Below are 12,891 nucleotides of genomic sequence, written 5' to 3'. Positions count from 1 at the left end.
TCAGGCTGAGCGCAGAGCTCAGCAGGGAGTCTATGTGAAGGCTCTCTCTGCCTCTCCCCCTCTTTTTGCCCCTCCCCCGCTCATACTCTCTCTCTCAAATAAATAAATAAATCTTTTTAAAAAAAGGAATACATTCATTCATTCGACAAATGTTTATGATCATCTATGATGTGCCAGACACTGTTCCAGGTGCTGAGAACAAACAGACAAAAGACCCTGCCTGCCTGCATGGAGTTTCACTCCAGTGGACACCGAAAGACAAAGAACAAATATGCTACTTATAGAATACATGAGAAGGGGATGTGTGCGACAGATTTAAAAAAACATGCAAAAGGGGAATAACAAAGAGTATTCAAGAGTGAGAGTTGGCCAGAGAAGGCCCCGTGAGCAGGTAGCATTTGACTGAAGATCTAAAGGGGGCCAAGGCGTAAATCATGAAAGAAAGAACATTTTAGGCAGAGGGAGCAGCAGGTGCAAAGGCCCTGCAGTGCGAGAGGGTCTGGCATATATGAAGAACAGCAAGGAGGCCATCATGGCTGAGGTGGAGTAACTGAGAGACAAAACCTAGAGCTTCTGCCTATATTTTGTCTACACAAGATGCTGTGAAAATTTCCATTGAAGAGAATGACTATCCCAAACAACTCGTTGTTTACAGTAAGATTAGGCAACATTCTAAATTGAATCAGATTAAATCTGGATGACTGGAGAATTCTGGAACCCCTGAAGCTGTTGACAATGAGTAACAAATTAGTAAGGTCAATGAAAAGAGCAAAACATGAATACAATGTAATTTGTCTCATGGCCTCGAATATACTGCTCACATAAATACTAGGGGTGGGGAGGTCAGGAGGCGGCTCTTTTCCGAGTTGTTTCCAGGGACCCTTTCGTCTGCCTCCAAATGTTGTGAGCACCCCCTTCTTGTCCACTTGCTTCTGTTCTGGATGAAGCAGGTGGAGCCTCAGGGGACGGCAGCGTTTGTAATAGCTGCTGCCTGACTCGGGAGAGGCAATGACTCAGATTATAATCTTAAAGAAGATTAATGGGAAGCAGAACTTTGTAACACCAAAGCATCATATAAATATATGTTTCTACAGCTGTACAAACTTAATTAAAATCTTCTTTCTTTAGACGATTTGGGGGAAAGCCACATATGACAAAACCAACCTGTTTATTTTAAGCTTTTACCTTGCCTAATGCCGTACCTGGAGCCTAAACATCACATGGCTGGTTTGGGTTTTTCTAAAGGGCACGTATGGCAGGAAACCACACCTGTATCTCACTAATGGCTGGTTTTCGGCTTTGATCTACTGGAAAATTAGATGTTGCACATGAGTCCTTTTCCACTGCACCAGCTAAGGGTATAACATAGCACACACACACGGTTGCTTCCCTCTCATTTTATCCTGTTAAGGAAAGGAGCCCTGATTCTAAAACCTACATAACAGACAAAATAAAGCCAGCTTAGGTATAAATGTTTCACTCAAGAGGTTTAGGACACACATAATCTACTTTTTAACCTTTGCTCTATATGTCACGTTTCTAAAGAGACTAACTAGTGAGCACTTACTATTGCACCAAGCACTGTAACTCACAAGGGACCCACACGGGCCGCTGGGAAGAGGCTCTGATGTCCTCCATCCTGTGGATCAGGAGCGCAGGATAGCATAGATGCGGAGGTCCTGGCACCCACTCACAGAGCTCATGTGGAATTAAGTGGGGCTGGGAACCCATGTCCTTTGGACCCCAAGGTCCATGGAGGGGTGCTGTACAGTAGCAAGATATGGGCTCTGGCACTGAGGCAGGTCTGGATTTAAATCCAGTATCTGCCACATATTAATTGAATGATTGTGGGCAAGTGTCTCACTCTCTGAGCCATGGTGTCTTCACGATCCTAATTTCAGAGTTGCCAGGAGGATGAGAAATTATGTATGTATGGTACCTAGCACATTTATAGAAAGCCCCTGAAATTATAATTATACTTAGTCAATAATAATTAAGAATTATTATTTCGTCTAGCCCTTTGCTACTCAAAGTGTAAACTGTAGGACCAGCAGCATTGGCCTCATGACCAGGGAGGCTGTTGGAAACACAAACTCTCAGACACTGCCCCAGACCACCTGAATCGGAATCTGCGTTCTAACAAGATTCCAGGTGATTCTAGCATGCTCCAAGACACTGAGGATGCTGAACTGACAGGGAGCGACCAGGCCTTCATGGCCAAGGTTTGTGTCTTATTTGTGTTCTCAGCCTGACTCTTCATGGACGTTCCTGATGTAGCAAGCCACATGCTGACTGATTCAGGAATTCCCTAACCTAGTGCACCTGTGCATACGCATTCCAGGGGAACACCGGGGCTGACAACCCAACCACTTCCCTATGTGGATACATTTACATACCAGTAACCAACTAGAACATTTCAAAAATATTGTGGTCAGACTGGGTCAAATCAAGTACTGATGACTAAGAACATCGATTTGGGTAAACGAGTAGCATAAAGCATTAGAGGAGAAACAAAAACATGAAGAACCTTTGCATTTTGAGGGACAAAACAGGCCAATGAGTCTCAGGGGTCTCTGATCACAGAATGTCAATGTGGGGATTTTCCCATCAGCACCTTATATTGGTATCTTGTTTTGTAGTGTAGAGAAGGCTTTCATGTGCTTTATCTCCCTCAACTATCAAACAGCCCTGGACAGCAGGTATACCAGCCTATTATGAATACTGAGGGGAGAGATGGTATCTTTTGTGTGCTACTGCCAAATACTGTTTTATAGGTGTAACAATTTTTCACAACAACAGGACAGTCAACAAGCCAACTCTGAAGAGTAAGCATTGGCCAACTTCACCTCCGATCAACATGTGAGTGTTGAAATTCACTTTCGGGAACTGGTTGGCCTCAAACCAGACCAGGTGTGGATTCCTGGGGCTGGTGAGGGCTTCTGCACTGGCTTCTTCTTCTATCTGGGCAGCAGATATTCTTCCTTACACAGGCCAAGGGCTCTTGCCCACGGGATCCAACTCTAGATGAAGCCCCTTGGTTTCTTCCTCCAGGTTATCAGCCCTGGATGCCCCCACTGAAAGTGCCTCCCCACCCTCAGGGCATTGGCTGTGTGGCTTTGCCGGCCTGGGGATGTCTAGGGATCAACAGCTCAGTGCCTGCCCCTGGGAGGGTCTAACCCAATAGGTACAACAAACGTCTAACTCCGTCTTTGAGCCAGGCTTGATCCTTAAATTGACATAAAGGAAAGGAACCCCAAACAAGCTTCTTTGTTTCACACTGGGATGGCTGTGAGACATGATCTTTGGAAACAACCCAGGAATGCATGCCTGTCTGCGCTCTATCGTCTGTAACAGGCACACAGAGAAGCCAAGGGGGCCAACTGAGCCCTGCAGCCCTATGTGGAAGCAACATCAGTCTCTGCAGAGGAAGAGCCCTGCGGCCCTATGTGGAAACAACATCAGTCTCTGCAAAGTTGGATTCTGAAGCACCAAAAGAACACTCCATTTGAAAAACTATGATGGCTAGCAAGGAAAGAAAAGAGGAGAGCCTTCAACAACTCATAGCCTCCCCACACTAACATGGTGATTTGGGGCTGACCTACTTGTAGTCTAACACAGTTGCTTTAGTTACAAAAAGGGCATGAGCACCAAGTGGGCCCGCAGGACAGGGATGCAAGATTTATGGGCTGGTTTACGGAGCCTGTATTTCTAGCATGAACTGCATCCCTTGGAGAGTTTTCAGAAACATTATCAGGGACCTTTATGTTACAGGTCTGCATCATGAGTCCCTTTCTGTGTGTTTGTGTATGTGTACATGTGTGTGTATTTCCCCTGCTTGATGGGTCTAGGTGAAAGGAGCCCTGGGAATAGCTTGAAGACACGGACGTATTAATTTGGAGGGGCCAGGGTAGTATATTGATCTTAAGCCTGGCAGAGGGACTTGGTGACTGTTTTAATTTCGTAGCCAATCCTTCCAGGGACATCTCATAGGCAGTAAGCCTCCTAGACCCCTCTGCCCAGCTTTCATCAAGAAACCCCAGGCCCATTTATCCTGCACGCATTAATCAGGTGCTTGAAATCATAACAGGTGAGGAGGTCTTACCTGCTGATGCAGTAGAAAGCAATGAGCCGGAATAAATCCGCGAAACTGATTCCTGAGCCTTCCAGGGAAAAAGCTGCAAAAGAGAGATTTCAGAAACCAGCTGAGTGTCCTGGAGCATTGTTCTGGGAAAGAAAAGGCCCTCTGGTGTTGTCTGCTGCATGTGTAGGACCATCTCTGTGCTCTCGAACCAACTACTACTGTGTGGCTTATCAGAACCAGCTGTGGGGAGGATGTGTGTCACCCAGAATGAGGCCATTAAAGAGTCCATGGCCTAGAAGTTCAGGCCCTGACTCATTCGGAGCACATGCTCCAGTGCTTGGTAAACAGACCAGCACAGGCTCAAATTGCACAACTATCTTTTTAAAAAATTCAAACACATGGGGTGCCTGGGTGGCTCAGTTGGTCAAGTGTCTGCCTTTGGCTCAGGTCATGATCCCAGGGTCCTGGGATGGAGCCCCTGCCTTGGGGCTGTTCAGCGGGGAGTCTGCATCTCCCTCTGCCCCTCCCCCTGCTTGTGCACGCACTCTTTCTCCGTCAAATAAATAAATAAAATCTTAAAAAAAGTTCAAACACAAAGTTGAGCAGGGGACAAGGGGCCACTCAGGTCAGCATGAGAGGCCATGAGCATACAACGGTGTTGGGGAAACACCAAAGTCCCCACTGCCACTGACCCTCCTTGGGTGGATCTACTGGACCACATTCCTCTTTTCCAAAACAAACCACCTCTGGTTAAGACACCCGGCGAAAGGAGTACAAAGCTTGGAGGAAAACACAAGGTTCCAGTAAACTGGCTTTTGGATAAATTCAGTAGGGAAGATTCTAAAACCCACTGACCTCGAGCACCCCACCTGCCACCACTGCCACCACCAACGGCACAAGCTTTCCAGCAACCATGTTCTGGCAAGATGTTGAGCCATCTTGCACATCTTCCAAATGGCAGGACAGTGAGTGATTTGACTTCAAATACTTCTGTATTTGCCAACCACTCCTCATGCCGTGTCGGCCAAAATGCCACTCAGGCAGTCATTCTTCCAAAAACATTCCAAATAGCCTCGGCTTTGTGAAGATTTCCTCTATTCCTCAATCAGATGCGTGTTTCTCCCTCTTATTACACTTCATATCCTCATTTGTGTTGCTTGTGATTTGCGTATGTTGTCTTAGTTGGCTTATGTAGTATCTCGATAGCATCCCCAGACACACCTATGCCTCTGCACATACACCATGACAGACAGACAGAAACAGAAACTTACACGTGCACCACAATTTAATGAGTTAAGTAGGAGGGAGCCGGTGTGGGGGAGGTTAACCTCTCTGAGCCTTGGTTTTCTCATCTGTACAATGGACAAGAACAGTATTTTCCCTCTCTCCCAGAAGGGTAGGAGAGGAAACTGAAATTTTTTAAAAAATGGAGTAATTGTATGTAAGTGATGAATCAACCGGATTCTACTCCAGAAACCAATATTGCACTGTATGTCAACCAAGTCAAATTTAAGTAAAAAAAAAAAAAGTTAAAAGTAAACAAACACACACCAATATCTGGGCATTAGGTGTGCTGGTTGCTACTGGGGTATTGTTTCTTTTAGGTGTTATCTCTCAGCTGACAGACCAAAGAAATATATGAGTGTATACTAACCTGTGTAAATACATCATAATTACAAATATTCCCTGTATGTAACCACCTGTATCTATATCAAGAGAAACATGGGTTCTTACTGATATCTCCAGCACTGATCCTTACCACATGGATCATTCTAGTCTCCTGCTCTTATTTATCTGTCACCTCCCCCTCCAGCAGTGAGAATCATGGCTCCCACCACCTGCCGTCACTTACTTCATTGTAAGGTCCAGTATACATGTATAATGGCTTCAGAATTATTACCTGTCCCCCTGTGGGAAGCAGCTTTTATAACTACAGTATAGTACTCACGTGCCTTTAGTCTTACAGACTTGTGAGGGCACTTTCGATTGTCATAATACCATTTATGCAAGTAAAGTCTGTTTATTATCTTAAAAAATAAAATAAAATACAATACAATTAAATTTAAAAATGGAGTAATTCCTGTGAAGGCAGTCTATACAAATATGAGCTGGTCTTTACTATTAAACCATATTGTCCAGATGTTATGACAAAGTATCTGTTTTCCTAGCAAGTCCTTCCTTTCTCAGTCCACCTCCGTTCACAGAAAAGCCAGGCCCTGGCCAGGAAGGGGCCATCATGGCTGCACCAAGACCTGTGGTAACTAGTTACAAGGGAATGCTTCCTCAGACTTTTTCAACCACTGTAAGTCCCCAGATAGGAAGAGGGAATTGATTCAAATCTTGACACAATAGGGAGGAAAAATCTTTAGTCAGGAGGAATCCAAGATGAATGCCAAGAAAGCTTTAAAGTTCAAACACTAACTGTATTTACCGTAGGGGGCAAAGAGGGGACTTCCAGGCTAACTTATCATGCTTCACTTTAGATATTAGAAGGGATGTAAAACCCAGGTAGTCTATCACTTCTTGGCTAGCCAACTTCCAAGAGCCACGTCAGCACTGCTTCCCTCACTTAAAATTTGATCCACTGTCTTTAGAATGGAGGGTTTGCAGTCTGTCTTGTGATCACCCCATGCAAGTAAACCGGTAGAAGCCCTGCACCAGGGTCACTCGTGGAGGTTTCCCTGGGCATCAGTGACCTGCAGAGCCTGGAGGAAACACATCACAAGGCCCAGGTTGACAGCTGAACCTGAGGCTGACCACAAAGAGGCCGCAGGTTTCACTTTTGCTGGAAATGTCCCCTCTAGACTCCATGAAGGCCATTTGGTTCAGTGAGACTATGAACTCTGGGCTGAATACAATACCTTGCCTACCCTTAAACTGACCTCAGTACCTTCGGTTTCTTCAAACACAGGGACTGAGTCTTGCTTAGGTGGAAATCGGAAAGCAAGCGAACGTCCTGGTCTCAGTCTTGCTACTGAGAGAGTCACCAGGCTTCCAAACTCACCTCTCCTGGCCTTCCCTCCTCAGCTTGCTAACCTGTGCTTTCAATGAAGCTTTCCCCTTTGGGGCACAGAGTCTCTATGGATCCTTTCCTGGAGGCTGGCATACACCAGCATTGTGTGTTCCCTTTTATATTTAAAACGTGGCCTCCCGGGCGCCTGGGTGGCACAGCGGTTAAGCGTCTGCCTTCGGCTCAGGGCGTGATCCCGGCGTTATGGAATCGAGCCCCACATCAGGCTCCTCCGCTATGAGCCTGCTTCTTCCTCTCCCACTCCCCCTGCTTGTGTTGCCTCTCTCGCTGGCTGTATCTATCTCTGTCGAATAAATAAATAAAATCTTAAAAAAAAAAAAGTGGCCTCCCGAGACTTCACATTTTCAGTGATTGCGGAATAGCAGAAGAAAACCAAAGCCACCACTCTCCCTTCAAAACCTCTGCTGGTTGATTTTTTCAGAGGGCTGGATTCTGCCTTTGATTAGCTGCATTTCATAGATGACTGAACAGTGATTGTCTGGAGGGAACACGTCCATTCAAGGGTAATTCACAAAGACGGGCAGACACATGCTTTCGCATGACATCCCATAAAAAGGCCCAATCGCTGTGGCTTATTCTGTGGGTTAGTCATCAGCCAACCTAGGAAACAAATCCATGCTCTTCTTAACTGGGAAGGTAGCAAGAAAGCCATCCTGCCATGTACCAAGTAGTGGGCTGCACGCTTTGCAGGCAGGCTGTTTAATTAAACTGTTAACAGCTCCCTAGTGTTGTGATCTCCCCATTGTTCTGATAAGCAAACCAAGGCTCCTAGGGTAGGCTACCTGCCCAGTCACTGAGTGAAGAAGTAACAGTGCCAGGACTCAGACTCACGTCTGTCTGTCTCAGAGCACAAGCTCTGTCCACTTCCACTTGCTCAGATGACCAGAGGCCCTCCCGTCAACCAGGACTTCGCCATCCCGTGACCACTTACTGTACGTGCTTTCCTTTATGGCAAATTCCTTGAGTGGGACTCCAAATTCACAGGGCAGGCGAAGGGAGAGAACTTTCTTCTGCATTTTGGTGGATTTACGAACCAGGAAGATCTAGCAGAGGGAAAAAAATTCAAGCTTAGGAAATATCTAGAAGATGAGAAGCTGGGCATATGATTTCCTGCACACCTGATGTCCATGACTAGAATGCCCTTCATAACTAAACCACAAGGCTCAACCCAGGACTCTCCCCTGCCAGCAAAAGGGACTCTCAACAAACATGCCACAGCTGCCTTCCTTTGACAACTGGCTTCCACAGAATCCTACTTTCCCTTTGATGGAATCTTCTCCATAACACTAATGCTTCCTTAGACTGCAGTAGCATTTTCAGTTTGGTGATTGTTTTATAGCTCATGTTACGTGCTCTCTAGTCCGTGTCTAAATGGGCATCATGGTTGATGAAACCCCGGTTCTAATCATGGGTAACATGGTTAAACCATAGGAGGTGAGTTGTTGAGTTCACTGGCTAATTTGGCTGATGAGTGTATTTATGAGAGAAAATTAAATCTGTGGGGCACCTGGATGGTTCAGGCAGTTTCTCTCCCTCTCCTTCTGCCCCTCCCTGCACATGATCTCTCTCTCTCAAATAAATAGAGAAATCTTAAAAAAAAAAAAAAAGAAAAGAAAAGAGAATTAAGTTTGTTCCAAGAGTGAAAAAGCAGGTTTTAAAAATCTGAGTTTCTAGCTTCTCTTGGAAAACAGGATGATATGGCAACACCAGGTACGGTGACAACTGCTGGAGCTAAAACTGGCTGCCCTCTTAGGGAGGTGGGGAGGTATGCTCTGAGGTTCACCGCAGCCAACACTGGAACTACAGGTCCATTTACACCTGACTTGCCCCAACTTGTGACAATCTCCCTCCAGGTTCTGATACTGTTTTCAGACATGTGCTTTAAACCAACCCAATTCTCACTGTCCATTTCAGGCCACCATTCTGGCCTCCAACACTGCAGAGCCAAGTATGCCCTGTACCCCTAGGCACTGCACAACTCCAGGGAGGCACCAATTACCTAGGCTACAAATCAAATGGTGCCTCCTACAGTGTGCAGTGGGACAGCCTGGCTGAGTTCTGGTTCCCTTCTGGATGGAGTACATGGTCCTTCTCCAAGGATCCTATCCTGTATTGTTTCTCTAACCACTTCTCTTCCCTCTGCATTTAGACACCATGCTCTCCACTCTCTTAACTCTTATTATTTCACCTAATCTTCACTTTCCTCCATATGTCCAGTCAATAGCTTCTAAGAAACTTCTGGGTGGAGGGTGGGAGTGTGGTTATGGGGATTGGGTGTCTGCTTGGAGGGAAAATCAGGAAGACCGCTGAGTTCTCTATTCTCTCCCAGCACCCACAGGGAGGCAGCCATGGAATAGAATACATCTGGGAGTTAGTGTTTCTGGGACACCCGAAAACTGAAGCAGATGTTTCCTAAACCCTATCCCAGTGGGTACAAAAGCCCAAAGCACTGCTGGGAACCAGCTGTTGGTTGGCGGAGTAGAAGTATTATTCCCTTGCACAGGTGGGGATCTACTTGAACCTTGGGGATCAGAGAGAGTACAACCTTATTTCCTGAATGTCTGCAGCTTTAGAACAGGGGTTGGTAAAGTTGGGCCTGCAGACCAAATCTATCCTGCTGCCTGTTTTTATAAATAAAGCTTTATTGAAACAAAGCCATACCCATTCATTTACATGCTGTCTAAGGTGGAGCTGAGAGGCTCTGACAGACTGTATGGACCACAAAGCCAAAAATATTTACACTTTGGCCTTTTACAGAAAGTTTGCTGATTCCTGTCCTAGGATGTAGATGAATTAAGGATGGTGGCACCCCAAGGACCTATGATACCATGGCTGGACTTTCAAATCTTCCTTTGTCTCAAGGACAAAGAAGATGTGGTTCATATATACAATGGAATATTACTCAGCCATCAGAAAGAACGATTACCCAACATTTGCAACAACATGGATGGGTGTGGAGGAGATTATGCTAAGTGAAATAAGTCAAGCAGAGAAAGACAATTATCGTATGGTTTCACTCATTTGTGGAACATAAGGAATAGCAGGAAGATCGGTAGGAGGAGGAAGGGAAGAATGAAGGGGGGATAAACAGAAGGGGGAATGAACCATGAGAGACTATGGACTCTGGGAAACAAACTGAGGGCTTCAGAGGGGAGGGGGTGGGGGATTGGTCTAGGCCGGTGATGGGTATTAAGGACGGCACGTATTGCATGGAGCACTGGGTGTTATATGCAAACAATGAATCATGGAACATTACATCAAAAACTAATGATGTACTGTATGGTGAATAACATAACATAGTACAAAATTAAAAAAAAAATCTTCCTTCGTCTCACACCTGCTTTTCCTTCTCTTCAGCCTTCTTGCTTGTGGTGCCCTCTGGCCTCTCTAGATCCATGCTGCTCCTGTCCTCCACCTGCCCTCAGCCTGCCCTCATCTTGCTCTATCTCGTCAGGCAGGTCCTGTCCAGGGATCAAGTAGGTAGACAGACAGAACTTTCCACCTGACTTGTTCCCCGTGGTCTCAGCAGGAATGGACGTGCCCTGTGCTGGGAGGGAAGCCATGCAGCGAAGGGAGTTGTTGCCTAGCAACAGGGCAACCTCCCCCTTCAGAACTTTCAAGCAGAAATGCAGGAGCAGACAACTCAACCTCCAAAAAGAAGGGGCCCCACAGACATGGCTCCTGATCGTACAGACCCAGACTAGAGGCAACGACCTGGCATGCTGGCCAAGGAATATTCCACAAAGATGATCAAATATTGCACCTCGTCACCCTGAGCCTGTTCCAACAGAAGTCTCAGTCTTGTCTGTTTCTGTCAGATGAGAAACAAAGACTCAGTTATGAGTCAAAAAGTGATAACAGTGAGGCTCTGGCTGATAGGAAACTCAAAAGTTTATTTTTGTGCCCAAATGCAACAACATTCTCAGCAAGCTACGATGGAGTTTGTCTTTTTTCCCTTTTTTTCCCTTGCTTCGCCATCTATTTCTTAGTTTCTATCTCTTGTCATGAGTTGTTCCGAGTCTTACTTTATCTATGACTTATTGTATTCATCCTTTTTTGGGAAGCAGATACGGTACAAAGGCGCTGTCCAATACAACTTTCTGTGCTGGAAACATGCTATGTTCGGCACCATCCTATATGGTAGCCTCCAGCCATCCGTGGCTAGTAAGCACTTCAAATGTGGCTATAGTGCAACTCAGGAAATGAATTTTTAATTTACTTTAATTACTGCAAATTTAAATAGCCACATGGGGCAAGTGCCTACCATACTGAACAGCACAGGATACACCAATCACTGAGTGACATTTTTTGAGGAACCTCTAGAGTCGTGGAGTAGTCTTGATTAGGAGACTGGTGTTGACTGGTGTTGGGTAGACAGTAGCTGAAGAAACATAATTGGGCACTGAGCCCTGTGGGAAGCCACTGAGGAAGCCCAAGAGAAACAGGTTTACATCAGCAGCGAGAGCAGACAAGCCTATGGACACAGAACTTTGGAACTTTTGAAGTCCCAAGTTGCATGGCTGAGCCCTGGCAGGGTTCCCAGGCTCAGAATAAAAATATCAGGGGCAACTGAGGACCCCACAACCAGGCTCACCTTCAGTGTTGAGGCCCAAGAAGTCAGCCCAGGCCCTTCAGCCAGGGGCCTTCCTCATTACTCAGATGCCCGGTCACCCTGCCCAGTCCTGGACCTCCCTCGGTAACTTAGCCAATGAAGACAGAAAGACAAACTGTGAAGGGCTTTTTCCCTTGGAGCTGCCTCCATACATCCCACAACCCCCCTGCACTGCAACCCAGGTGCACATTGGAAGCTATGCTCCCTACAACCTAGGAAGAACTTTCTGGAACTCCAAGTCTTTCTCTTTAACAAAGCAGCACCCCTGCCTGTCTCAACATGTTTCCCTGAGATTCTGAGTCTTACCCCTGGAGGCTGGGACTGGAGGACTTCCGCTGCCTCCTCCTCACTCAGACTCAGCTGGAGCCATATCGGGTGGGTGTGGAGAAGCCGGTCCAAAATGCTGAGCCTGTTGGAGAGGCTGTCATAGCCAGAGTCCCGTGGACAGGTCTTCACATCCTTTTCTTCGGAATAGCCATCATCCTTGTGTCTTACCATGCTAGGATAAAGAGAATTGGCAGGAGTTAAATGGCCACAGCCCCATTTCTCTGAGGAGGAGACCATCCTCCAGTCTTTAGGCTAGACCTGTCCTCGCACATACTCCATCTTTCATCTCCACCTCACTTGTCTTCCCCTCCAGCCTGAAAGCTTTCTGGGGTCTGATGCCATATTAGCTCTCACTCCCTATCTATACTATTAAACAGAATACTGGACAGACCGGACAGACCTTCTATTTCTAACCCAGTTTCCAAAGGTTCTAAACATCCTGAATGCTGTTGAGTCTGTCTCTGGCATAAACCATTTAGCGCAGAACCCTAAATGCTATGTCCCATATGGTAGCACGTGGTCCTGTGGCTCAAAAGCATATATCATAAGCACAACCATGGCATGCTCTTAAAGCAAAAACAAAACATTCACACTCACTCATGCACACTCATTTCGTACCCAAATGAACTGGATCTTGTTTCTTTTCACACATCTAGGCATTTTTATTACTAATATTATTTGTAATAAAACCTCACAGTTGAGTAATGCTGTGCTATTTATAAAATTATGCTAACATAAGTTCATAATTGCCATAAAGTGGAAACAGCCCAAATTTCCATCACCTAATGAATGGATAAATGAAATGTGGTCTATCCATACAATGGAATTTTATTCAGTCAT

The 12,891-nt window shown here is 45.9% G+C and overlaps 1 protein-coding gene across 5 annotated transcripts in view; it reads right to left on the bottom strand.

The window, feature by feature from the left end:
* The window catches only part of RIN2 (Ras and Rab interactor 2), a 238,662-nt gene that overhangs the window by 30,546 nt on the left and 195,225 nt on the right, over positions 1–12,891 (bottom strand). For all 5 annotated transcript variants that reach the window (XM_026502950.4, XM_026502951.4, XM_026502957.4 and 2 more), the window contains 3 exons: positions 12,031–12,223; positions 8,044–8,155; positions 4,103–4,175 (listed from right to left, as the gene is read on the bottom strand). In XM_026502950.4, the coding sequence (XP_026358735.1) occupies positions 4,103–4,175; positions 8,044–8,155; positions 12,031–12,223 (378 nt within the window). The remainder of the gene's footprint in view (positions 1–4,102; positions 4,176–8,043; positions 8,156–12,030; positions 12,224–12,891) is intronic.

The sequence above is a fragment of the Ursus arctos genome, unplaced genomic scaffold (genome assembly GCF_023065955.2).
Source record: "Ursus arctos isolate Adak ecotype North America unplaced genomic scaffold, UrsArc2.0 scaffold_16, whole genome shotgun sequence".
Lineage (NCBI taxonomy): Eukaryota > Metazoa > Chordata > Mammalia > Carnivora > Ursidae > Ursus > Ursus arctos.
The sequence above is the reverse complement of the archived record's forward strand: the minus strand, read 5'-3'. Positions and strand labels throughout refer to the sequence as shown.